This window comes from Pristiophorus japonicus, chromosome 21 (assembly GCF_044704955.1).
Source record: "Pristiophorus japonicus isolate sPriJap1 chromosome 21, sPriJap1.hap1, whole genome shotgun sequence".
In the NCBI taxonomy this organism is placed as follows: Eukaryota; Metazoa; Chordata; class Chondrichthyes; family Pristiophoridae; genus Pristiophorus; species Pristiophorus japonicus.
Window position 1 is genome coordinate 70,214,590 of NC_091997.1, and position 25,325 is coordinate 70,239,914.

At 46.8% G+C, this 25,325-nt stretch overlaps 1 protein-coding gene across 1 annotated transcript in view; it reads right to left on the reverse strand.

Moving 5' to 3' along the window:
• Positions 1-3,875: 3,875 nt before the first annotated feature.
• LOC139234096 (cholesterol side-chain cleavage enzyme, mitochondrial-like) overlaps positions 3,876-25,325 on the reverse strand; it is a 33,615-nt gene continuing 12,165 nt past the window's right edge. The window contains exons 3-9 of the mRNA XM_070865024.1: positions 25,016-25,215; positions 20,292-20,495; positions 11,165-11,325; positions 8,175-8,341; positions 6,714-6,792; positions 5,463-5,654; positions 3,876-4,683 (exon numbers count right to left, since the gene is read on the reverse strand). Coding sequence (XP_070721125.1) covers positions 4,573-4,683; positions 5,463-5,654; positions 6,714-6,792; positions 8,175-8,341; positions 11,165-11,325; positions 20,292-20,495; positions 25,016-25,215 — 1,114 coding nt within the window. The 3' untranslated portion in view covers positions 3,876-4,572. The remainder of the gene's footprint in view (positions 4,684-5,462; positions 5,655-6,713; positions 6,793-8,174; positions 8,342-11,164; positions 11,326-20,291; positions 20,496-25,015; positions 25,216-25,325) is intronic.

The following is a 25,325-nucleotide window of genomic DNA, read 5'->3' on the forward strand; positions in this document are numbered from 1 at the left end:
GGAAGGATATACTAGCTTTGGAGGGGGTACAGAGACGATTCACGAGGCTGATTCCGGAGATGAGGGGGTTACCTTATGATGATAGATTGAGTAGACTGGGTCTTTACTCGTTGGAGTTCAGAAAGATGAGGGGTGATCTTATAGAAACATTTAAAATAATGAAAGGGATAGACAAGATAGAGGCAGAGAGATTGTTTCCACTGGTCGGGGAGACTAGAACTAGGGGGCACAGCCTCAAAATACGGGGAAGCCAATTTAAAACCGAGTTGAGAAGGAATTTCTTCTCCCAGAGGGTTGTGAATCTGTGGAATTCTCGGCCCAAGGAAGCAGTTGAGGCTAGCTCATTGAATGTATTCAAGTCACAGATAGATAGATTTTTAACCAATAAGGGAATTAAGGGTTACGGGGAGAGGGCGGGTAAGTGGAGCTGAGTCCACGGCCAGATCAGCCATGATCTTGTTGAATGGCGGAGCAGGCTCGAGGGGCTAGATGGCCTACTCCTGTTCTGAATTCTTATGTTCTTATGTTCTGGGCGGGCGGTCAGCCTCCAGCGCCCGGTGGGGAGTTTTGCCGCCGGTTTTACGGCGGCACAGAGCAGCACCACCCAGAAGAACTGCGCCCGGTGTGCAACACACCCCTGGTTATGACACTGGCGCGAGTTTTGACTCCCGCCCGATCCATCCACCCCGAAACGCGCCCCGCAGTGATCGCTTGGAAAATCGGGCGGGGAACCTATACCGAATGCAGAGAGGTAGGTAATGCTGTCCTAAGGTAAGTGTGATTGTTTGTTCTTAAATGTTTTTTTACGGTTTATATTGTGGTAGTGTGGGTTATGTTCTTGCTATTGTGGGTCATTCTTGCTATTGAGGGAGTGCGGCGAAGGTTCACCAGACTGATTCCCGGGATGACAGGACTGACACATGAGGAGAGACTGGATTGACTAGGCTTATACTCACTGGAATTTAGAAGAATGAGAGGGGATCTCATAGAAACATATAAAATTCTGACGGGATTGGACAGGTTAGATGCAGGAAGAATGTTCCCGAGGTTGGGGAAGTCCAGAACCAGGGATCACAGTCTAAGGATAAGGGGTAAGCCATTTAGGACCGAGATGAGGAGAAACTTCTTCACTCAGAGAATTGTGAACCTGTGGAATTCTCTACCACAGAAAGTTGTTGAGTGTAGTTCGTTAGATATATTCAAAAGGGAGTTAGATGTGGCCCTTACGGCTAAAGGAAATCAAGGGGTATGGAGTGGAAGCAGGAATGGGGTTCTGAAGTTGCATGATCAACCATAATCATATTGAATGGTGGTGCAGGCTTGAAGGGCCGAATGGCCTACTCCTGCACCTATTTTCTATGTTTCTATGTATTGGGAATATTTTTGTAATTTCTTTTCAGGTTTGTTTTTTCTCCCCAGGCCGCTCTCGGAGTGCTCCCGGCCCAGCTCTTTAGGTCTGGAGTTTTTCCATGCTAAAAAATTCACTTTCCCTATCCCTTCAAAAGAATGCTTCAGTATGGTTGTGGCAAACTCAGTATAAATGTGTGGAAAGACTTGTATTTATATAGCGCCTTTCATGCCCACAAGACGTCCCTTTACAGCCAATGAAATACTTTTCAAGTGTAGTCACTTTTGGATAGTTGGAAACCTGACAGCCATTTTGCGCACAGCAAGCTCCCACAAACAGAGCTGTACAACTCCTCCCTTAGCGCTATGCCCCACACTCAGGGCCAAGCTGCCCAATTTTGCTGACTGAGGCGCAAACTGTTCCCGGGTGCAAACTTTACCGCCCCGCCACCATTACCGCCCCGAAATCATCAAAACCAAAAATCCAGCCTTATCATTTTTATTAAACCTAAATTGAAAAGCTCTGTATCATCATAGCAACAACCAATGAAACATCATCCCATCATCTATCATTGGCATTGCACTTATCAGCCTAGTTGGAAGACAATTTATCTAGAAACAAGAATATTACTTCAACAGACGAGGGGGAACAAAATCCAAAATAATTTAACCTATTTAAGAATTTACTTCTAAACTAACATAAACATATCTATAGAGTATAATATTTACATTGAAATTAATGTTAAGAATAATTGAAAATTCACTTTCCCTCGTCCTTCAAAAGAATGCTTCAGTATGGTAGTGGCAATGTCAGTATAAATGTGTAGAAAGATTTGCATTTTTCTAGCGCCTTTCACACCCTCAAGACGTCTCTTTACAGCCAATGAAATACTTTTCAAGTGTAGTCACTGTTGTAATGTAGGAAACACGGCAGCCATTTTGAACACAGCAAGCTCCCACAAACAGCAATGTGATAATGACCAGATCATTTTTTTCTGGGGAATGTTAATTGAGGGATAAAAATTGGCCAGGATACTGGGGATAACTCCCCTTCTCTTCTTTGAAATAGTGGCCGTGGGATCTTTTATGTTCACCTGAGAGCAGACGGGGCCGTGATTTAATGTCTCATCCGAAAGACGGCACCTCCGACAGTGCAGCACTCCCTCAGCACTGCACTGGGAGAGTCGGCCTAGAATTTGTGCTCAAGTCTCTGGAGTGGGACTTGAACCCACAACCTTCTGACTCAGAGGCGAGCATGCTACCACAGTTGACGCAGCATCAAAGAACATTTCATGGTTGTGCTGAAATGCCTTGATCTACAATTTAATAGTGTCCAGAAACGAGTTCTTGTGTGACAGGACCAGACATGGCTGTTGTTCATTGTGATTGAACTACCCAGTTTTTAATGATGTCTAACAGCAATGTTTACTGATGGCTGAACTAATTTCCCCATAGCTGTTAACTGGGATAGTAAGGGACAAAATTCGTCTGTTTAGTGCCACCATTAGCGCCTGAGAGGGGCGCTAAGGGGCCGCTAAGCAGCTCCAGTCCGAGCGCTGCGCTGTCAGCTCCCGCCGCAAACATCAGTGAAGGTTTAGCGGCGGCGCTGACAGTTTGCGCTGCGCTCGTTAGCCCCACCCACTTGGTGACATCACCGAGCGTGCAACGCCCCCGTAGTCACGCATTTGGAAAATTGAGTTTTTTGTCTTCAGTAGCGCCCGGCGCTGAGACCGGCGGGGGCGCGGGGGAGGGAAGCAGTTGGTCCAGCAACGGATCCTGGGGCCATATCGTCCGGAGTGCAAGGTAAGTGCTGAAATTTAGGTTTGTAAACTTCGATTTATTTGTTGCCGTGGTGGGGAAAGATGGATGACGTTTATTGAATTTTTCACCAAGTCTTTTTTTTCATCTTTAGGTGCTAGGATGCTGGCAAAAGATTGAGTGGGCCTCCTCCGCTGTCGCTCCGTTAGCGCCTGAAGTGTTGTGGGGAATGCGTCTCTTAGCGGTCCACTCTCCTCTTGTGGTGAAACAACCGAATATCCCAATTTGAGGCGGTAGATATCGCCTGGCGCTAAAAGTAGCGTCTCGACACCATCACCGCCTGAAAGCGGGCCATACCCAATTTCTACCCCTTAGCATATTAACTCACACATAAGCTGCACTAGTTTTTTTTCTCATAAAAGAAGAGAAAACCAGTTTAAGTTGACCTGGTTTTACCTGGTTTTAGTTTGGGGGGGGTGCAGCTTGTAGGTGTTTATGTTTGTCAATACGGTACTCTTTATCCACTTAAAAACAAATTCTGTTCATCATAATAAGAGATGTTGGCTCTCTATAGTGTTTACTACTGGAGGTAGCAGAAATACTAAGCTGCTTCCTGATTTTAACATAAATATATGATAGCACAGGCTGAGTGAAAACAAATATATGCAATATATAAAATACTTTGTCATCTTTACGATAGTTCTGTTTGCTCCTAGCTTCCGACTAGGAGTTAAGGTGTGCTGCCTGCCGCAAAATCATAAACCTGTTCATAAAGGATGAGTGCATGATTTTATTACACATCGCATCAAAAGGACATACTTCACCCTAAAGATCAAACAGCATTCTGGGGAGGGGGTGGGGGATACAGCGGGGGAATCGGCAATGAAATAATTTCCCTAGTGTAAGCTGGCTCTTGCTTGCTGCTTGAACTGGTTTTTCATGCTCAGCTTGGCTCCGCACCACTGAAACATTTGAATCTGGCAGTTATCACCGGGTGTATGGATATAAATCAAGCAGTGGGGGAGGTCGATAGCCCATTACTGATCACTGAGGATTTATACTTATCGAGATAGCCCGTTGAAATGATGAAAGGAACCTCAAATGCCTTCCTCTGGGGTAATCTAGAACTAGGGGCCATTGTTTCAGAATAAGGGGCCGCCCACTTAAAATGGAGATGAGGAGGAATTTCTTCTCTCAGAGGGTTGTGAATCTGTGTAATTCTCTGCCCCAGAGAGCTAAGGAGGCTGGGTCATTGAATATATTTAAGGTGGAGGTAGACAGATTTTTGAATGATAATGGAGTCGAGGGTGATGGGGAGCGGGCAGGGAAGTGGAGTTGAGGCCAAGATCAGATCAGCCATGATCTCATTGATTGGCGGAGCAGGCTCGAGGGGCCGTATGGCCTATTCCTGCTCCAATTATGTTCTTATGTTCCTCCACAAACGTATCCTTTTTTTTTTTGTCTTCATTAAATGGACTTTAAAATTAATGTGATGGGGTTCTCTGGGATAAGGATGAGGTCGAAGGTCGTTCTCACTTCAACCAGCCGACTTGTTTCGATTTTAAAGTTCTGGATTACCTAGAGAGGAAACAGGACGACAGGCATAGAGTCAGGTATTGCAGCATTTCAATTCAACAAAGACTCAGTTGTAACATGAAAAGCAGAATGTTAAATAAACAGCAGGAGACGATGCTGTTCGGCCCATCCCACCTCCCACTGCTGCTTTGGCCATTACTCAGGACCAGTGTATTATCTTCCCCCCGCAATCTCACAATCAGCGACAGATGCCAAAGGGATTTTATTTGAGAGAAGTGTTTTTAAGTTTTTATTGGAGGTATTTATAAAACCCTTGCACACACATTGCCGAAAAGTGGGAAGGTATTAAATCTCGGTAATCTTCTCCAGCCCCACATCCCCCTGAGATATCTCTGCTCCTCTAATTCTGGCCTCTTGAGCATTTCTGATTTTAATCGTTCTGGCATTGGCGGCCGTGTCTTCGGCTGCCTGGGCCCCAAGCTCTGGAACTCCCTCCCCAAACCTCTCCGCCTCTCTTTCCTCCTTTACGACGCTCCTTAAAACCTACCTCTTTGGCCAAGCTTTTGGTCATCTTCCCTAATAGGCGGCTCGGTGTCAAAGTTTGTGTAATAACACTCCTGTGAGGAGCCTAGGGACATTTTACTACTTTAAAGGCGCTATACAAATGCAAGTGTTTGTTTTTGTTTTAAATGTTTTTTTTTAATGGATTCTTCAAAATGTAGTAACCTGATTAAAAAGGTTGAGTAATCCTCAAGGACAAAGTTGTTAAATTTGTGTCGTTTAGCAACTTCTGGCATAAAGCTAGTATGCATTAGACTTACGTGAATTAGAAACAGCAGCATTTCTGTCTCTGCGATCCTGCGGCCAATACACTGCCGCGGCCCGAACCCAAAGCCCAGATTTTTGAAGTAGTTACTTCCCTGGTTCAGCCACCTTTCCGGGTCAAACCTTTCTGGCTTGCAGAATATCTCCGGGCTTCTTCCCATCGCGTACAATCCCACCTGCACTAAGGTCTATGGGAGAAAGAAATCGAGCACCATGTTTGATTCAAATCAGTGTTGTCCAACATAGTCGTTCAACAGGCACATGGGGCTAATTGGGAATCCAGTTTTGGCTAATTGCATCTCTCATTATTTAAGGAGGGATTATACATGCACTGGGGGCAGTTCAGAGAAGGTTCACGAGGTTGATTCCTGAGATGAAAGGGTTGTCTTATGAAGAAAGGATGAGCAGGTTGGGCCTGTACTCATTGGAGTTTAGAAGACTGAGAGGTGATCTTATTGAAACATATAAGATTCTGACGGGACTTGGCAGGGTAGATGCAGAGAGGATGTCTCCTCTCCTGGGGGAATCTAGAACTAGGGGACATAGACTCAGAATAAGGGGTCGCCCATTTAAAATGAGGAGGAATTTCTTCTCTCAGAGGGTCGTGAATCTTTGGAATTCTCTACCCCAGGGAGCTGTGGAGGCTGGGTCATTGAATATATTTAAGGTGGAGATAGACAGATTTTTGATTGATAAGCGAGTCGAGGGTTATGGGGAGAGGGCAGGGAAGTGGCGTTGAGGCTAAGATCAGATCAGCCATGATCTTATTGAATGGCGGAGCATGCTTCAGGGGCCAGATGGCCTACTCCTGCTCCTATTTCTTATGTTCTCATTATTAATAAGACTGAGTAATAGACTGTTGTTGGGCCTGTGAACCCAATTTTTTTCTCAAATTGGCCTGGGTTTTTTAATCGCTTTTTTTGAATCTCCCAGGAGATCACATGGTTTAGGGTGGGGTGGGGTGTATGTGTTGTGATCCACAAGAGGTTGCCATTGTGTGAAACAGGCTGGATGGACCAAATGGTCTTTACCTGTCCATCATTGTTCGTATCTGGGTTCACACACGAAGAATGGCCACTTGGATGACTTTGACATGCGATCATTGTTGCTATGCAGAAGGGGCGAAAGGGGAATAAAAATGGGGGAAGTGTTTTGGAGGGAGATGAATGGGACAGCGGAATACAACCTATCTTTTTGCTTCTGGGAACCACTGTGGTAGGTAAAGTACTTGATTGTCGATATCTTACCCCAACTGGAATGTGATAATTTCGCAACACAATGTCTTCATTTGTATATCGCTGTAACGTTACAGCTACTGGGTGAAGCCTGTAAATATAAGTAAGTTGCTTTAGTAAGAGGTAATGTACAAAGGTGGGAGGCGGAAAGCATTCAGACAATAACCAAAGTGACCAAAATGTAATGGATTAAAGCTTTCAAGGAGCAGGCACAGGCACGATGGCCCAAATGGCCTCCTTCTGTCCTATGATTCTATGCGGCCGAAGTTCGCTTGTTAATGCCGCCCATTAACGCCGGCGATGGGCGGCTAATGGGCGGCAAAGGCTGACCGTCGGCGGTGAGTGGCGTCCACGCCTCCGTAGGGATTGAGTTGGGCATTGGTGGAGGCACCAAGAGGTGACGGTGCTCCCTCAAACGGCGCCCACATGGTAACGTCAACGAGCGTGCAACGCCCCCCCCCCCCAACCTTGGCGCCACTGCCGCCATATTTGTTTTGTACGCGGCCTAATGTGCAGTACAGCCTGCAAAATACCAGAGCAGATAAGAGAAGTAAAAATAGGGGAAGGTCTCGGCAATAGTGATCATAATATAATACGCATTAAGATGTTAAATGAGAAGGGCATAAGTATGATGAAAACCAGGATATTGGATGGGAGAAAAGCTGATTTTGGGAGGCTGAGAATAGAACTTGGAAAATAAAATGGAGCGGAATGTCAGGACGCTGACCGAATTTCCCCACGGTAGGCTGCGATTTAAAAAATAAATTGAAAATAAAAATGCTTTCTGACACTTTCCCTCACCACACCCACACCTTCCCCACTGGTCCCATTAATACCTAAATGCAAAATAAAATGAACATAACCACTTACCGTGCTCCCTGGACGCTCCTGCCCCGGGACTTCCGATGTCCCACCACCTTTCCCCGGCTGCACGGACGCCGGCCGGTAAGGCCACCGCGCTCACTGAATCTCGGAGTCGCGGCGGCAAGGGGGCGTTGAACGCTCGATGACATCACCACGTGGGTGGCGGCCGAGCGCGCAGCGCACCGCCTAACTAAATTTCCAGTCAGCCCAGGAACATGGTCGCCACCAACGGTAAGGACTTAGCCACCCGTTAGCCGTCTGTCTCCGGCCGCAACGAGTGGCGTCAACTAACGAATTTCACCCCCATAGTCTAATCTACCCTGGATGGTGTTTTTTTTGCATTTTTCCCCTTACCTTCTTGTATCAGCATTGTCCAGCTGAAACGGTGTAAGGGTCGACTTAAACACAGAGTGGGTTTCAGACACAGTGGGGGGGGGGGGGGGAAGGCCGTGGGGCAGCGGGGTGGTGGGGTGTGGTTGAACCACAATCGCCTGTTATTCTGCTGAAGAGGATGCTGGTATACTTAGTACCCCGTCGGTCATCGGAAATGCCTTAAAAAATCGAGAGGTACAGGTCTGTTGCTTTTCATACCTGCATGATATTCCTTACCTCAGGGTTTCCTTCAATGCGGCTCGGAGTAGTGGCACTGATTTCAACATCTGTAATGGATCCCCGCCTGTTCTTTGCTTGGCTTCTATGATCTCCCTGCGTAAATTGTCCTGTACACTGGGGTATTTGGCAAGTTCATACATTATCCATTGTAGGGTCATAGAAGTCTGTATCATGCGAAAAATAAAATTACAAGAATATGGCAGATATTTTTTAAAAAATTATATTGATACAGTTTGAAGATGGATGCACATATATATATATATATATATATATGCTATGTTTTTTTTTTTAACAAGCCCCCTTTTTTTCCCTCTCTGCGTCCCACCATTCGCACCCTATCTAGACTCATCTTATGTTTCCTAACTTGAGCCGTTGCCATCTCACTTTGGCCCATCATCCCTTTTGTCTCTCTAATCTCTCCTGCCTTCCACCCTATCACAGACCTTCCCTTTTGTTCTATCCTCCCCTCCCCCTATCGAACTTTTGCCAGAACTGACGAAGGGTCACAGACCTGAAACGTTAACTCTGTTTCTCTCTCCACAGATGCTGCCTGACCCGCTGAGATTTCCAGTATTTTCTGTTTCTATTTCAGATTCCAGCATCCGCAGTATTTTGCGTTTGTGTTATATTATATATGCTACATTTGTGTTTGTCCACATTTAGCACACTTGAAATCCACTTCTACTCAATTGTTGGAGATTACTTTACATTTCAAATGCTTATTCTTACTGTCTCTTTAGTCTCTCTCTCTTAATACAATCTTTTTTTTCCCACTCTAAGGCCGTGATTTTAACTCCAGGGGGATTCCCCGCTCAGGCCTGAGTTAAAATCGCAGGTTGGGTCTCGATGATGTCATCGGGCTGCGATATGCCTATGTAAAGAAGGACCCCATTGGCTCCGGGTGTGTGACCTTGCTGCCCGGTCAGGAGAGCGGGTTAAAATTGCAGATGTTGCGATCATGGCGGCTTTCGGACAGGTGAGCACCGAGGCGATTTTAACTGGCCGCCCTGCCAGGTTTCTGCTGAGCGAGTCGGGTTAAAATCGCTCTTTCTGCAGCTGATGCGACCCCAATTCCTTCTCTGTCATTCCTCTGTTTCTCAATCATTGAATCGTATTGATCACGGATTGCTCACCAAGGTGCCAGATGCCCTATTATCAGCTCGCACCTCCATCAAATTACAGGGTAATGTTCTTCTCCCCAATGGCGATGGTAAAAGCCCTGCCAGCGGGGCGCGAGGTGGGAAGTTGAACCTTGCCTGACTGGGCACCCACGCCCAAGCAAGGTCTGGGCCAACAACTGCATTTGAATCACCCAACACCCTTAACTTTCCATTCGAGTTGACCAGCCAATAATGTGGGTAATGTAAGATTAAACATTGCATCTAGAGATACACTTTTATGCCACACCCTCCCTTCCTCAAAAAACCCCAAGCGCTCAGTGAAACCACTGCAATCCATGCCACCCACCAAAACACCCTCCTCTGCAGTTTTGAGACAAGCCTACAAGCGGGACCATTTCCAATGAATCCAAAATAAACATGAAGGACAAGGTTAGCCGACGCGCAACAGTTGTATTTGGACCATAACTCAGAGATCCAACGGTGGACACATCAGTTGCTAGCTTTGTGAATGTTGTACGTATGTTGAGGGCAATGTATGTCTAGCTACCCTTTCTCCGTTATCCATTCACCGGACTTCTGATTCGCTGAGAAATTTGTTCTTGGGTTTTCGCTCAAAATCTTTCATAGCTCCCGTGCTTTTTTTCCTCTCATCATACTTTGACTGCTTTCTAAATCATTCCCAATACCATGGCACCGCGACAGATTTTAGGATGATGGAAGAAGGATGAAATCTTGCACACTTTGTGAATTTAAAGGAACAGTATCAATTTTGCTAACCCAGATGAGGTCTCATTTAACAGTGGGGAGAACACTAAGTTGGGTGGCAGTGTGAGCTGCGAGGAGGATGCTATGAGGCTACAGAGTGACTTGGATAGGTTAGGTGAGTGGGCAAATGCGTGGCAGATGAAGTATAATGTGGATAAATGTGAGGTTATCCACTTTGGTGGTAAAAACAGAGAGACAGACTATTATCTGAATGGTGACAGATTAGGAAAAGGGAAGGTGCAACGAGACCTGGGTGTCATGGTACATCAGTCATTGAAGGTTGGCATGCAGGTACAGCAGGCGGTTAAGAAAGCAAATGGCATGTTGGCCTTCAAGCGAGGGGATTTGAGTACAGGGGCAGGGAGGTGTTGCTACAGTTGTACAGGGCCTTGGTGAGGCCACATCTGGAGTATTGTGTACAGTTTTGGTCTCCTAACTTGAGGAAGGACATTCTTGCTATTGAGGGAGTGCAGCGAAGATTCACCAGACTGATTCCCGGGATGGTGGGACTGACCCATCAAGAAAGACTGGATCAACTGGGCTTGTATTCACTGGAGTTCAGAAGAGTGAGAGGGGACCTCATAGAAACGTTTAAAATTCTGACGGGTTTGGACAGGTTGGATGCAGGAAGAATGTTCCCAATGTTGGGGAAGTCCAGAACCAGGGGTCACAGTCTAAGGATAAGGGGTAAGCCATTTAGGACCGAGATAAGGAGAAACTTCTTCACCCAGAGAGTGGTGAACCTGTGGAATTCTCTACCACAGGAAGTAGTTGAGGCCAATTCACTAAATATATTCAAAAAGGAGTTAGATGAAGTCCTTACTACTCGGGGGATCAAGGGGTATGGCGTGAAAGCAGGAAGTGGGTACTGAAGTTTCATGTTCAGCCATGAACTCATTGAATGGCGGTGCAGGCTAGAAGGGCTGAATGGCCTGCTCCTGCACCTATTTTCTATGTTTCTATGTTTCTATGAAACAGGCCATTCAGCCCAACTTGTCCGTGCCGACGTTTATGTTCCACGCGAGCCTCCTCCCACTTCTCTTCGTCTCACCCTATCAGCATCATGATTCGCTGTCAGGTGATCAAGCAATTTTGTCTTACTGTGTCAACTCCGCCTGCCATCAGCTCTGTGATGCTAGCTTTGATGTCATCTAGGGGTAGCATGTCTTGTAACAATAGGTCTGCAAGAATCCCAGAATACTCTGTCTTACTTTTGAGCCCCAGGTGGAACTGCTTGTATGTTTTCTGTATGCAGTGGTTTGCTGTGAATGAAAATAGAAAGTATGTTATCAAAGCACAACTATTTAATTGGCAGACAAGAATTTTTCTATCAATTAGCAATCCAACTGTAATGCATTTGCTTCATGGGATCTTTGCTTAAGAATTCATAGCAACACATTGCTATGAAGAACTAATTGGCTTATTCGCAAAGGTTGAACAATCACACTACGCATCACCAGTTCATCCACTAGGCTCACAACTGCATACCTCATCGTGAATGACATAGACAAAACTGACTGGGGTTTTATTGAGTCTTGTGAACATCACGTGACTGGCTAAGCCACTCACAATGCAACAGCTCTACAACTATTTTAACTGTACCTTTAATTCAAGAGCCCCCTTTTGTAAGGGCACAAAAATCCATACATTAACTAATAAACATTAAAGGGAACCTTGACAAATCAATTTAAATTTAAATTTTGTTCCCTGTTGAAATGACACACTCCAGTCCCTCTCGTGCCCACCTTTCGTGGAAGGCCGCGAGCGTATCGATGGACACTGCGTGCTCCATCTTCAGGGACACCCGGGCATGAATGTAACAAAGAAACATAGAAACATAGAAAATAGGTGCAGGAGTAGGCCATTCGACCCTTCAAGCCTGCACCACCATTCAATATGATCATGCAACTTCAGAACCCCATTCCTGCTTTCTCTCCATAACCCTTGATCTCTTTAGCCGTAAGGGCCACATCTAACTCCCTTTTGAATATACCTAACGAACTGGCCTCAACAACTTTCTGTGGTAGAGAATTCCACAGGTTCACAATTCTCTGAGTGAAGAAGTTTCTCCTTATCTCGGTCCTAAATGGCTTATCCCTTATCCTTAGACTGTGACCCCTGGTTCTGGACTTCCCCAACATCGGGAACATTCTTCCTGCATCTAACCTGTCCAATCCCATCAGAATTTTATATGTTTCTATGAGATCCCCTCTCATTCTTCTAAATTCCAGTGAGTATAAGCCTAGTCGATCCAGTCTTTCTTCATATGTCAGTCCTGCCATCCCGGGAATCAGTTTGGTGAACCTGCTGCACTCCCTCAATAGCAAGAATGTCCTTCCTCAGATTAGGAGACCAAAACTGTACATAATATTCCAGGTGTGGACTCACCAAGGCCCTGTACAACTGCAGTAAGACCTCCCTGCTCCTATACTCAAATCCTCTCGCTATGAAGGCCAACGTGCCATTTGCCTTCTTCACCGCCTGCTGTACCTGCATGCCAACTTTCAATGACTGATATACCATGACACCCAGGTCTCGTTGCACCTCCCCTTTTCCTAATCTGTCACCATTCAGATAATATTCTGCCTTCCTGTTTTTGCCACCAAAGTGGATAACCTCACATTTATCTACATTATACTGCATCTGCCATGCATTTGCCCACTTACCTAACCTGTCCAAGTCACCCTGCAGCCTCTTAGCATCCTCCTCACAACTCACACTGCCACCCAGCTTAGTGTCATCTGCAAACTTGGAGATATTACATTCAATTCTTTCGTCTAAATCATTAATGTATATTGTAAATAGCTGGGGTCCCAGCACTGAACCTTGCGGTACCCCACTAGTCACTGCCTGCCATTCTGAAAAGGACCTGTTTATTCCTACTCTTTGCTTCCTGTCTGCCAACCAGTTCTTTATCAGTGTCAATACATTACCCCCAATACCATGTGCTTTAATTTTTCACACTTACCTCTTGTGTGGGACCTTGTCAAAAGCCTTTGGAAAGTCCAAATACACCACACCCACTGGTTCTCCCTTGTCCACTTTACTAGTTACATCCTCAAAATATTCTAGAAGATTTGTCAAGCATGATTTCCCTTTCATAAATCCATGCTGACTTGGACCGATCCTGTCACTGCTTTCCAAATGCACTGCTATTACATCTTTAATAATTGATTCCAACATTTTCCCCACTATCGATGTCAGGCTAACCGGTCTATAATTCCCTGTTTTCTCTCTCCCTCCTTTTTTTAAAAAGTGGGGTTACATTAGCCACCCTCCAATCCATAGGAACTGATCCAGAGTCTATAGAATGTTGGAAAATGACCACCAATGCATCCACTATTTCTAGGGACACTTTCTTAAGTACTCTGGGATGCAGACTATCAGGCCCTGGGGATTTATTGACCTTCAATCCCATCAATTTCCCTAACACAATTTCCTGACTAATAAGGATTTCCTTCAGTTCCTCCTTCTTGCTAGACCCGTGGTCCCCTAGTATTTCCGGAAGGTTATTTGTGTCTTCCTTCGTGAAGACAGAAACAAAGTATTTGTTCAATTGGTCTGCCATTTCTTTGCTCCCCATTATAAATTCACCTGATTCTAACTGCACTAATCTTTTTCTCTTCACATATCTATAGAAGCTTTTTCAGTCAGTTTTTATGTTCCCTGCAAGCTTCCTCTCATACTCTATTTTCCCACTCCTAATTAAACCCTTTGTCCTCCTCTGCTGAATTCTAAATTTCTCCCAGTCCTCAGGTTTGCTGCTTTTTCTAGCCAATTTATATACCTCTTCCTTGGATTTAACACTATCCCTAATTTCCTTTGTTAGCCACGGTGAGCCACCTTCCCTGTTTTATTTTTACGCCAGACTGGAATGTACAATTGTTGAAGTTCATCCATGTGATCTTTAAATGTCTGCCATTGCCTATCCACCGTCAACCCTTTAAGTATAATTTGCTAGTCTATCCTAGCCAATTCACGTCTCATACCATCGAAGTTACCTTTCTTTAAGTTCAGGACCTTAATCTCTGAATTAACTGTGTCACTCTCCATCTTAATGAAGAATTCTACCATATTATGGTCACTCTTCCCCAAGGGGCCTCGCACAACATGATTGCTAATTAATCGACTCTCATTACACAAGACCCAATCTAGGATGGCCAGCTGTCTAGTTGGTTCCTCGACATATTGGTCGAGAAAACCATCCCTTATACACTCCAGGAAATCCTCCTCTACCGTATTGCTACCAGTTTGGTTAACCCAATCTATATGTAGATTAAAGTCATCCATGATAACTGCTGTACCCTTATTGCACGCATCCCTAATTTCCTGTTTGATGCCATCCCCAACCTCCCTACTACTGTTTGGTGGTCTGTCCACCGCGGAAGAGAGGCAGGCAGTTGGTCTGAACGACTCCATCGTCTGCCCGCTGCCTGGATTGGCTGATGGCCCCCTTGGCCAGGCAAAGGAGCAGTCCTATGAAGAGGCCGTCCGACCTGGCCGCTCCCCTCTGCACCCGGTGCTCGAAGATCAGAGTGTGGGACTGAAGTGCAACCTGAAATCGAGGAGCAGCCCCTTCAAATAGTGGAACAGGGGCTGCAACCTGCTGCAGCTCTACAACTCTTTTGTTGTGAACAAAAATAAACATTAAATCAAGTGCCCCTTGATCTGAGGGACACTCCAAACACTTTCAAACAAGTGCCCATTTGTTTTTTTTTTGAGGGCACCGAAAAACAAATTATACAAGTGCCCCCTGGCTAAAAGGGGGGGGGAGGGGCACTAAAACCCAGCAATGAAACAAATGAAACTTTAGACATATAAAATCAAATTAAAATTAGTTGCCGGGGGTGATGATGCACTCCAGTCCCTCCGGCGTCTACCTCTCGCGGAAGGCTGCGAGCGTACCGGTGGACACCGTGTGCTCCATCTCCAGGGACACCCTGGCTCGGATGTAACCGCGGAAAAGAGGCAGGCAGTCGGGCTGAACGACCCCCTCGACCGCCCGCTGCCTGGACCGGCTGATGGCCCACCTTGGCCGTGCCCAGGAGCAGTCCTACGAGGAGGCCTTCTGACCTGCCCGCTCCCCTCCGCACAGGGTGCCCAAAGATCAGGAGCGTGGGACTGAAGTGCAGCCGGAATTTGAGGAGCAGCCCCTTCAAATAATGGAATAGGGGCTACAACCTGCAGCAGCACTACAAACCTGCGAGCACACTACACCGCCCATCACTAATCAAACGTAATACTTTTTCATTGCATAATTATGCCACACTTTCTTTTTGCAGCAGTCAGTATAATTTTTCTCCACTTGATAAACTATATTGAACCGGATTGAAATAAAAAATGCCCCCTTGTATCCTAAAGCAAATTGTTTTTAGCATTTATCCAGAGTCGTGCTGTTGTATGGGAACTGAATTGAGATTTGTGCCATGGATGTCCACACGGTAGGTTGTTGAGCCCTGTCGTAACACTGGGGGAAAGCAGTGACTATAGCACAGGCACCGCCCAAGTGAGGGAGCAGGAATCTAAGAGAAAGCGAGTCTTCCTGGGCCACTCACATAGCAGCAGGGTTAGACATCTTGGAGAGTGTTTCCAAACAAAAGTAAATTTTGCTGAGGTATGATGTGTGACATGCGCGGGCCGAAAAAAAGAATCATAGAAATTTACGGCACAGAAGGAGACCATTTCGACCCATCGTGTCTGCACCGGCCGACAAACTGCTATCCAGCCTAATCCCACTTTCTCCGTAGCCCAGCACTCCAAGTACACATCCAAGCACCCCTTAAATGTGGTGAGGGTTTCTGTCTCTACCACCTTTTCAGGCAGTGAGTTCCAGACTCCCACCACCCTCTGGGTAAAGAAATTTCCCCATATATCTCCTCTAAACCTCCCCCCACTTACTTTAAATTGATGTCTTTCAGATACGGAAGTTAAAATAAACGTATCACAAACGCTCCCATCTTAGTCATTCCTTCTGGTGTGGGCCCCACCTTCACTCCCTCAAGCCCAATCGGTACAGATTTGAGTATAGCTATCCATCACCGGATTCTTGACCACATCAAGCGCTATCAGGCCCAAATCTCCTCTACTGGAACTCATCTATTACCTCAAGATGCTGGAGAACTATAGGTAAAAAAAGGGATGAGGCCCTACGAGACGAATTTAAGGAGCTAGGAGCTAAATTAAAACGTAGGACCTCAAAAGTAGTAATCTCAGGATTGCTACCAGTGCCACGTGCTAGTCAGAGTAGGAATCGCAGGATAGCTCAGATGAATACGTGGCTTGAGCAGTGGTGCAGCAGGGAGGGATTCAAATTCCTGGGGCATTGGAACCGGTTCTGGGGGAGGTGGGACCAGTACAAACCGGACGGTCTGCACCTAGGCAGGACCGGAACCAACGTCCTAGGGGGAGTGTTTGCGAGTGCTGTTGGGGAGGAGTTAAACTAATATGGCAGGGGGATGGGAACCAATGCAGGGGGACAGAGGGAAACAAAAAGGAGACAACAGCAAAAGACAGAAAGGAGATGAGTAAATGTGGAGGGCAGAGAAACCCAAGGCAAAAAACAAAAAGGGCCACTGAATGTAAAGGGGCTACAGGAGGGATCAAAACTAAAAATCATGGTTTAAAAACTAGGATTAAAACACTCTACCTAAACGCACGCAGCATTCGAAATAAAGTAAATGAGTTGACGGCACAAATCATTACAAATGGGTATGATTTGGTGGCCATTACAGGAACGTGGTTGCAGGGTGGCCAAGACTGGGAATTAAACATACAGGGGTATCTGACAATTCGGAAAGATAGACAAGAAGGGAAAGGAGGTGGGGTAGCTCTGTTAATAAAGGATGATATCAGGGCAGTTGTGAGAGACGATATTGGCTCTAATGAACAAAATGTTGAATCATTGTGGGTGGAGATTAGAGATAGTAAGGGGAAAAAGTCACTGGTGGGCGTAGTTTATAGGCCCCCAAATAATAACTTCACGGTGGGGCGGGCAATAATCAAGGGAATAATGGAGGCAAGTGAAAAAGGATTTTAACCTACATATCGATTGGTCAAATCAAATCGCACGGGGTAGCCTGGAGGAGGAATTCATAGAATACATACGGGATTGTTTCTTAGAACAGTATGTTACAGAACCTACAAGGGAGCAAGCTATCTTAGATCTGGTCCTGTGTAATGAGACAGGAATAATAAATGATCTCCTCGTAAAAGATCCTCTCGGAATGAGTGATCACAGTATGGTTGAATTTGTAATACAGATTGAGGGTGAGGAAGTAGTGTCTCAAACGAGCGTACTATGCTTAAACAAAGGGGACTACAGTGGGATGAGGGCAGAGTTGGCTAAAGTAGACTGGAAACACAGACTAAACGGTGGCACAATTGAGGAACAGTGGAGGACTTTTAAGGAGCTCTTTCATAGTGCTCAACAAAAATATATTCCAGTGAAAAAGAAGGGCAGTAAGAGAAGGGATAACCAGCCGTGGATAACCAAGGAAATAAAGGAAAGTATCAAATTAAAAACCAATGCGTATAAGGTGGCCAAGGTTAGTGGGAAAATAGAAGATTGGGAGAATTTTAAACGACAGCAAAGAATGACTAAGAAAGCAATAAAGAAAGGAAAGATAGATTACGAAGGTAAACTTCCGCAAAACATAAAAACGGATAGTAAAAGCTTTTACAGATATATAAAACGGAAAAGAGTGACTAAAGTAAATGTTGGTCCCTTAGAAGATGAGAAGGGGGATTTAATAATGGGAAATGTGGAAATGGCTGAAACCTTAAACAATTATTTTGCTTCGGTCTTCACAGTGGAAGACACAGAAACCATGCCAGAAATTGCTGGTCACAGGAATGTGGGAAGGGAGGACCTTGAGACAATCACTATCACTAGGGGGGTCGTGCTGGATAGGCTAATGGGACTCATGGTAGACAAATCCCCTGGTCCTGATGAAATGCATCCCAGGGTATTAAAAGAGATGGCGGAAGTTATAGCAGATGCATTCGTTATAATCTACCAAAATTCTCTGGACTCTGGGGAGGTACCAGCGGATTGGAAAGCAGCTAATGTAACGACTCTGTTTAAAAAAAGGGGGCAGACAAAAGACAGATAACTGTAGGCCAGTTAGTTTAACATCTGTAGTGGGGAAAATGCTTGAAACTATCATTAAGGAAGAAATAGTGGGACATCTAGATAGGAATAGTGCAATCAAGCAGACGCAACATGGATTCATGAAGGGGAAATCATGTTTAACTAATTTACTGGAATTCTTTGAGGATATAACGAGCATGGTGGATAGAGGTGTGCCAATGGATGTGGGGTATTTAGATTTTCAAAAGGCATTTAATAAGGTGCCACACAAAAGGTTACTGCAGAAGATAAAGGTACGCGGAGTCAGTGGAAATGTATTAGCATGAATAGAGAATTGGCTGGCTAACAGAAAGCAGAGAGTTGGGATAAATGGGACCTTTTCGGGTTGGCAATCGGTGGTTAGTGGTGTGCCACAGGGATCGGTGCTGGGACCACAACAGTTTACAATATACATAGATGACCTGGAAGAGGGGACAGAGTGTAGTGTAACAAAATTTGCAGATGACACAAAGATTAGTGGGAAAGCGGGTTGTGTAGAGGACACAGAGAGGCTGCAAAGAGATTTAGATAGGTTAAGCGAATGGGCTAAGGTTTGGCAGATGGAATACAATGTCGGAAAGTGTGAGGTCATCCATCTTGGGAAAAAAAACAGTAAAAGGGAATATTATTTGAATGGGGAGAAATTACAACATGCTGCAGTGCAGAGGGACCTGGGGGTCCTTGTGCATGAATCCCAAAAAGTTAGTTTGCAGGTGCAGCAGGTAATCAGGAAGGCGAATGGAATGTTGGCCTTCATTGCGAGAGGGATGGAGTACAAAAGCAGGGAGGTCCTTCTGTAACTGTATAGGGTATTGGTGAGGCCGCACCTGGAGTACTGCGTGCAGTTTTGGTCACCTTACTTAAGGAAGGATATACTAGCTTTGGAGGGGGTACAGAGATGATTCACGAGGCTGATTCCGGAGATGAGGGGGTTACCTTATGATGATAGATTGAGTAGATTGGGTCTTTACTCGTTGGAGTTCAGAAGGATGAGGGGTGATCTTATAGAAACATTTAAAATAATGAAAGGGATAGACAAGATAGAGGCAGAGAGGTTGTTTCCACTGGTCGGGGAGACTAGAACTTAGGGGGCACAGCCTCAAAATACGGGGGAGCTAATTTAAAACCCAGTTGAGAAGGAATTTCTTGTCCCAGAGGGTTGTGAATCTGTGGAATTCTCTGCCCAAGGATGCAGTTGAGGCTAGTTCATTGAATGTATTCAAATCACAGATAGATAGATTTTTAACCAATAAGGGAATTAAGGGTTATGGGGAGCGGGCGGGTAAGTGGAGCTGAGTCCACGGCCAGATCAGCCATGATCTTGTTGAATGGCGGAGCAGGCTCAAGGGGCTAGATGGCCTACTCCTGTTCCTAATTCTTATGTTCTTATTATAACTCCAGCTTCTTTCCTCCACTACCAACCGCCTCCATAAACCTCCCTCCCCACCTCCTCCAACCTCAACTACAGGGTATTGGTGAGGCCACACCTGGAGTACTACGTACAGTTTTGGTCTCCTTATTTAAGGAGGGATATACTTGCATTGGAGGCAGTTCAGAGAAGGTTCACACGGTTGATTCCCGAGATGAAGGGGTTGACTTATGAAGAAAGGTTGAACAGGTTGCGCCTCTATTCAATGGAGATTAGGTGATCTTATTGAGACGTATAAGATAATGAGGGGGATTGACAAGGTGGATGCAGAGAGGATGTTTCCCCCCCTTGGGGGAATCTAGAACTAGGGGGCACAGTTTCAAAATAAGAGGTCACCCATTTAGAACTGAGATGAGGAGGAATTTCTTCTCTCAGAGGGTTGTAAATCTGTGGAATTCTCTGCCCCAGAGAGCTGTGGAGGCTGGGTCATTGAATATACTTAAGGTGGAGACAGACAAATTGTTGAGTGATAAGAGAGTGAAGGGTTATGGGGAGCGGGCAGGGAAGTGGAGCTGAGCCCAAGATCAGATCAGCCATGATTTTATTAAATGGCAGAGCAGGCTCGAGGGGTCAAATGGCCGACTCCTGCTCCTATTTCTTATGTTCTTATGAATACACTTGGCACTATCAATAATTTCCATATTAACAGAGGTTCATTCTGGTTTTCTCACCGTGCTCAAAAATGATATCCCAAGCAGCAACGTGATCTTGCCACACCCTCGAGTTGACTGATTTCAGTAGACCGGGTGGAATATAAAGCATTGGGGATGTGGACTTGAACATCACTGTAACTGAATCGATGAACTTTTGCGATGTAGTGTTTTTGTGGCCCTGCAGTAAGCCAAGGCGTTCTCCATATAATATGTTGCAAACCGCTGTCAACAAAAAAAATTAGACAATTTTTCAATAATTTCCATATGAATCTGTGCAGAAACCGCTGACCAATGAAGGTATTGGAGGGAAAAAATATCCCATGTAAACTGGCCTCAGTAAAGTTACCCATAAGGGGGAAATGCAAAGCGTTCGATTTTAAGTTATAGGTGGGTGGTGTCGATGTAGCCCGGGCCTCATTTACATAGAACGGGTGCTGTGAGGGTGCCGGTTGGGCCTTCCCTATGCAGCTTGCCAGATTCGAGCTGGTGCAATACTGGGCGGCCTGGATGTAGTCAGGCAAGCAGCAAGGTACTTCGGTGGGGGTGGGAATGGGGGGGTTGGTCTTGGTTGGGAGAGTGGGACAGCCCAGTGTAATTCTTGGCTGATATAAACCAGATGTTAATCTGACGATAAGCAACCACTCAAATTTACAAGGAGACAACCCAGTCCAATATTGGACAGTTTATTTACAGTTAATTGCATTTCACATCAAGAGCCCAGGTCTCACAGCCTGTACAAAGACACAAGCCGACATTCTCTACAGGACAGAGTCTCACACACAATTATATAAACACGAGTACTGAACACAAGCTTCAGTCCCGGTTGGGAGAGTGGGGAGGGGGTCTCGGTTGGGAGAGTGAGGAGGGGTCTCGGTTAGGAGAGTGGGAGGGGGTCTCGGTTGGGAGAGTGAGGAGGGGTCTCGGTTGGGAGAGTGGGGGAGGGGTCTCGGTTGGGAGAGTGGGGAGGGGGTCTCGGTTGGAAGAGTGAGGAGGGGTCTCGGTTGGGAGAGTGAGGAGGGGTCTCGGTTGGAAGAGTGAGGAGGGGTCTCGGTTGGGAGAGTGAGGAGGGGGTCTCGGTTGGAAGAGTGAGGAGGGGTCTCGGTTGGAAGAGTGAAGAGGGGTCTTGGTTAGGAGAGTGGGAGGGGTCTCGGTTGGTAGAGTGGGGGGGTGGGGAGAATGGTAGTCTCGGTTGGGAAAGTGGGGGGGCGGGGACAGCGGCCTGAGGCGACAGGAGCCCAGCTTCGATATGTGGTGTTCGCGAGGGACCCTCCCGCTCCTCCTGTTCCCACAAAGGTAAGTTAAGATGTAGCTTTCTGGGATTCTTTGGCTATAGGGTGCACAGTGTATGCTCTCGCCCAGTCCTGTCCTAACGTAGCAACTGGGGTCCTATTCATGCCTTATTTAAAGGGGCGTGGTGCCTCAAAGAGGCAGGCGTTTCGGCTGCTCAGCGGTGCGCACCTTTAAAAGTGACGGTGGCCCAGAGTTGCCATTAATTTGACGTTAATCTACCTTCTTCATCTCAGGCAGTCCCCCAGACAAGGATGATGTGCTTCCACAACAAAATGAGTTTTAAGGTGATTGATGAGACCAATGTGGGCCGGGTCCCGAAACTCATATTGAAGGGTGGAAGATGTCTGTGCTTGGATTCTTTTAACGTGGAGTGGCCGTTGCACACCAGCCACCACATGGGCTTGACAAAGGTCTTGGTCCAATGGCAAGAGGACCCAAGACAATTGGAGACCAGGCTGTGCTGTATGGACCTAGCGCGCACACACACACATTCCTACTGACCCCTTCCCTCAGGTCCTCTCTCCCTAGTAAGTCTACCAATCCCATTACTGCCTGGTTAACACAGATTTCAGCGAGTTAAAATCGGCCCCATGGTCTCCCCAAGTTTATACTGAAAAGATTTTTTCTTGAACATATATCTCCCCTGGCTAACTCGCCCACAAACTCAGAAAGTCGAACTTTATTACGGCAGGACATTGCGGGGGTGAGATTGGACGGCGACACAAAGCAGGCGGAATCATACTTGTCAACCATTATACGACACGCCCCGATATTCGATTCCACTGGAGTCAATGAAACTGAATAGTGCGTGTTGTGTAATGGGCGATGTGATATCACCCGATTTGAGTCCCCGGCCATGTCCAATTTCACTGCCACTCTTTTTGCTGCTGAATTAACACCAGTATATTAACACTAGTATATTCGTGATTTATGTAAAGAGCTGAACTGCGCCAAGGAAGAAAACTGGTGCTGACTGCAAATTAGGAGTGACTTTAAAAGCACTGTAATGTGATACAAAAACATACCCTATTCCTCCCTCCCCCCAAAATGGACACAACATTCTTAGTCCTATCTGTAGCAGAACGTCCAAACAAGAAACAAAAATGAACATAAGTTCAGTGATTCTAAAAAAGAAATCAGTTTGCCTCAGTGTTATATCTGAGCTCATCCAAAACTCTGCTGTCCGTACCCTCCGGACTCGCATCGAGTCCCGCTCACCCATCATCCCCTGTGCTCGCTGCCCCGTGTCCTAACTCGCACTGAGTCCCACTCATCCATCACCTCCTGTGCTCGCTGCCCCGTGTCCTAACTCGCACCGAGTCCCGCTCACCCATCACCCCCTGTGCTCGCTGCCCCGTGTCCTAACTCGTATCGAGTCCCACTCACCCATCACCCCCTGTGCTCGCTGCCCCGTGTCCTAACTCGCACCGAGTCCCGCTCACCCATCACCTCCTGTGTTCGCTGCCCCGTGTCCTAACTCGCATCGAGTCCCACTCACCCATCACCCCCTGTGCTCGCTGCCCCGTGTCCTAACTCGCACCGAGTCCCACTCATCCATCACCCCCTGTGCTCGCAGCCCCGTGTCCTAACTCGCACCGAGTCCCTCTCAGCCATCACCCCCTGTGCTCGCTGCCCCGTGTCCTAACTCGCACCGAGTCCCACTCACCCATCACCCCCTGTGCTCGCTGCCCCGTGTCCTAACTCGCACCGAGTCCCACTCACCCCCTGTGCTCGCTGCCCCGTGTCCTAACTCGCACCGAGTCCCGCTCACCCATCACCCCCTGTGCTCGCAGTCCATGTCCTAACTCGCACCAAGTCCCACTCACCCATCACCCCCTGTGCTCGCTGCCCCGTGTCCTAACTCGCGCCGAGTCCCGCTCACCCATCACCCCGTGTGCTCGCAGTCCATGTCCTAACTCGCACCGAGTCCCACTCACCCATCACCCCCTGTGCTCACTGCCCCGTGTCCTAACTCGCACCGAATCCCACTCACCCATCACCCCCTGTGCTCACTGCCCCGTGTCCTAACTCGCACCAAGTCCCGCTCACCCATCACCCCCTGTGCTCGCCGACTTACATTGGGTCCCGGTCCGGCAACGCCTCAGATTTGAAATTCTTATTGTTGTTTTCAAATGCCTCCATGGCCTTGTTCCCCACTCCCCCACCCCCTCCCTATCTCTGTAATCTCCTCCAGTCCTGCAACCCTCCGGGATTGCTGTGCTCCTCCAATTCTGGCCTCTTGCGTGCCTCCGATCATAATCGCTCCACCATCGGTGGCCATGCCTTCAGCTGCCTGGGCCCCCAGCTCTGGAACTCCCTCCCTAAACCTCTCCTCCTCTCTACCTTTCTTTCTTCCTTTAAGATGCTTCTTAAAACCGACCTCCTGTCCTAATATCTCCTTATGTGGCTCGGTGCCAAATATTCTGTTTCATGATGGTCCTGTGAATGACCTTGGGATATTTTACTACGTTAAAGCTGCGAGATAAATACAAGGGGCTGGAAATTTTGGTCTTCTGCCGCCCCTGTTAGCGCCCTGGAGAGGGCGGCGGTGAGCTCTTCGGACCGGACGGCCAGCTTCCAGCGCCCCGCCAGAACTTTCGGTGGCGGTTTCGAGGGGGCGCGGAGCATTACCGCCCGGGAGGGGCGAGCCGGTGTGCAATGCCCCTGGTTGCGACATCGGCTCGATACTTGAGATCGCGCCCGACCTGTAGTGCCCGTAGCGCCCCCTGGTGGGAACACCTGTGGAAGCGGGCGTTCCGAACTGTAGCGGCCACAGTGAGGGAAGTAATGGCGACCTCAGGTCAGTGCGGTTGTTTTTATTTTGCGATTTCTGTTGTGGTGGTGCGAGTTATTTATTGGGAATGTTTTTGGTGGGTTTTTTTCCAGATTATTTCCCTCCCCACCCCGAGCCCTCTCTTCGGCCAGTCCGAGGCCGGCTGTTTAGCTCGGGATTTTCAGTTGCTCAGCCGGCCTAGCGCCCCGAGAGAAGTGTACAACGCCTCCCTTAGCGCCCTGCCCCACACTCGGGGCCCAGCTGATGAGTTTTCCGGCGGCAGACGCAAACCATTTGCCGCCGGAAAATTTACCGCTCCGCCCGGAGTAATGTCGCAACTGAGGCTCGACTGAATTTCCACCCCAATTTGTTGCTGAGATTGGGAACATAAGCAAGGGATCAGCACGATGTCACACCACCACATAATGCACACATGTGCCAACATATTGCGCCACTGTGTTATGTAGCACCAAGCGTTTAACCTCAACACCAAGGAATATTTGCAGTTAAGCCACCCATTTATCTCTTAAAATGAAAGCTGCAGTATAGCAAATTGTACCGACATAAGTAAAAAAATATTTTAAAATTAATTTGAAGAACCTTTTTCAAAAGACTACAATATGTAGATGAAACGATGTAACAGAATAACCCCAATGAATAAGCAATATTGGATCCTTACATTCTAATGCAAATTTGAAGAGATAATTTGAGAGATCAGCCGACCAGTTGCCTCTCCCACTCTTCTCAATCTGTTTAGAAGCCAAGGATACAAAATCCAGCACCACTTCGTTGAGAAGAGGCACAAACTTCTGGATCATTTGGGGTGAGATCAGTGCTTTATTTAAAACTAGACGATCTCTTCTCCATTCTTCCCCACTTCTGTAAAACAGCCGCAATACAAGAAAGGTTATTAACAGTCTGTCAGAACGTGTGCGTTAATCATAGAATCATAGAAAAATTATGACCCAGAAGGAGGCCATTCGGCCCAT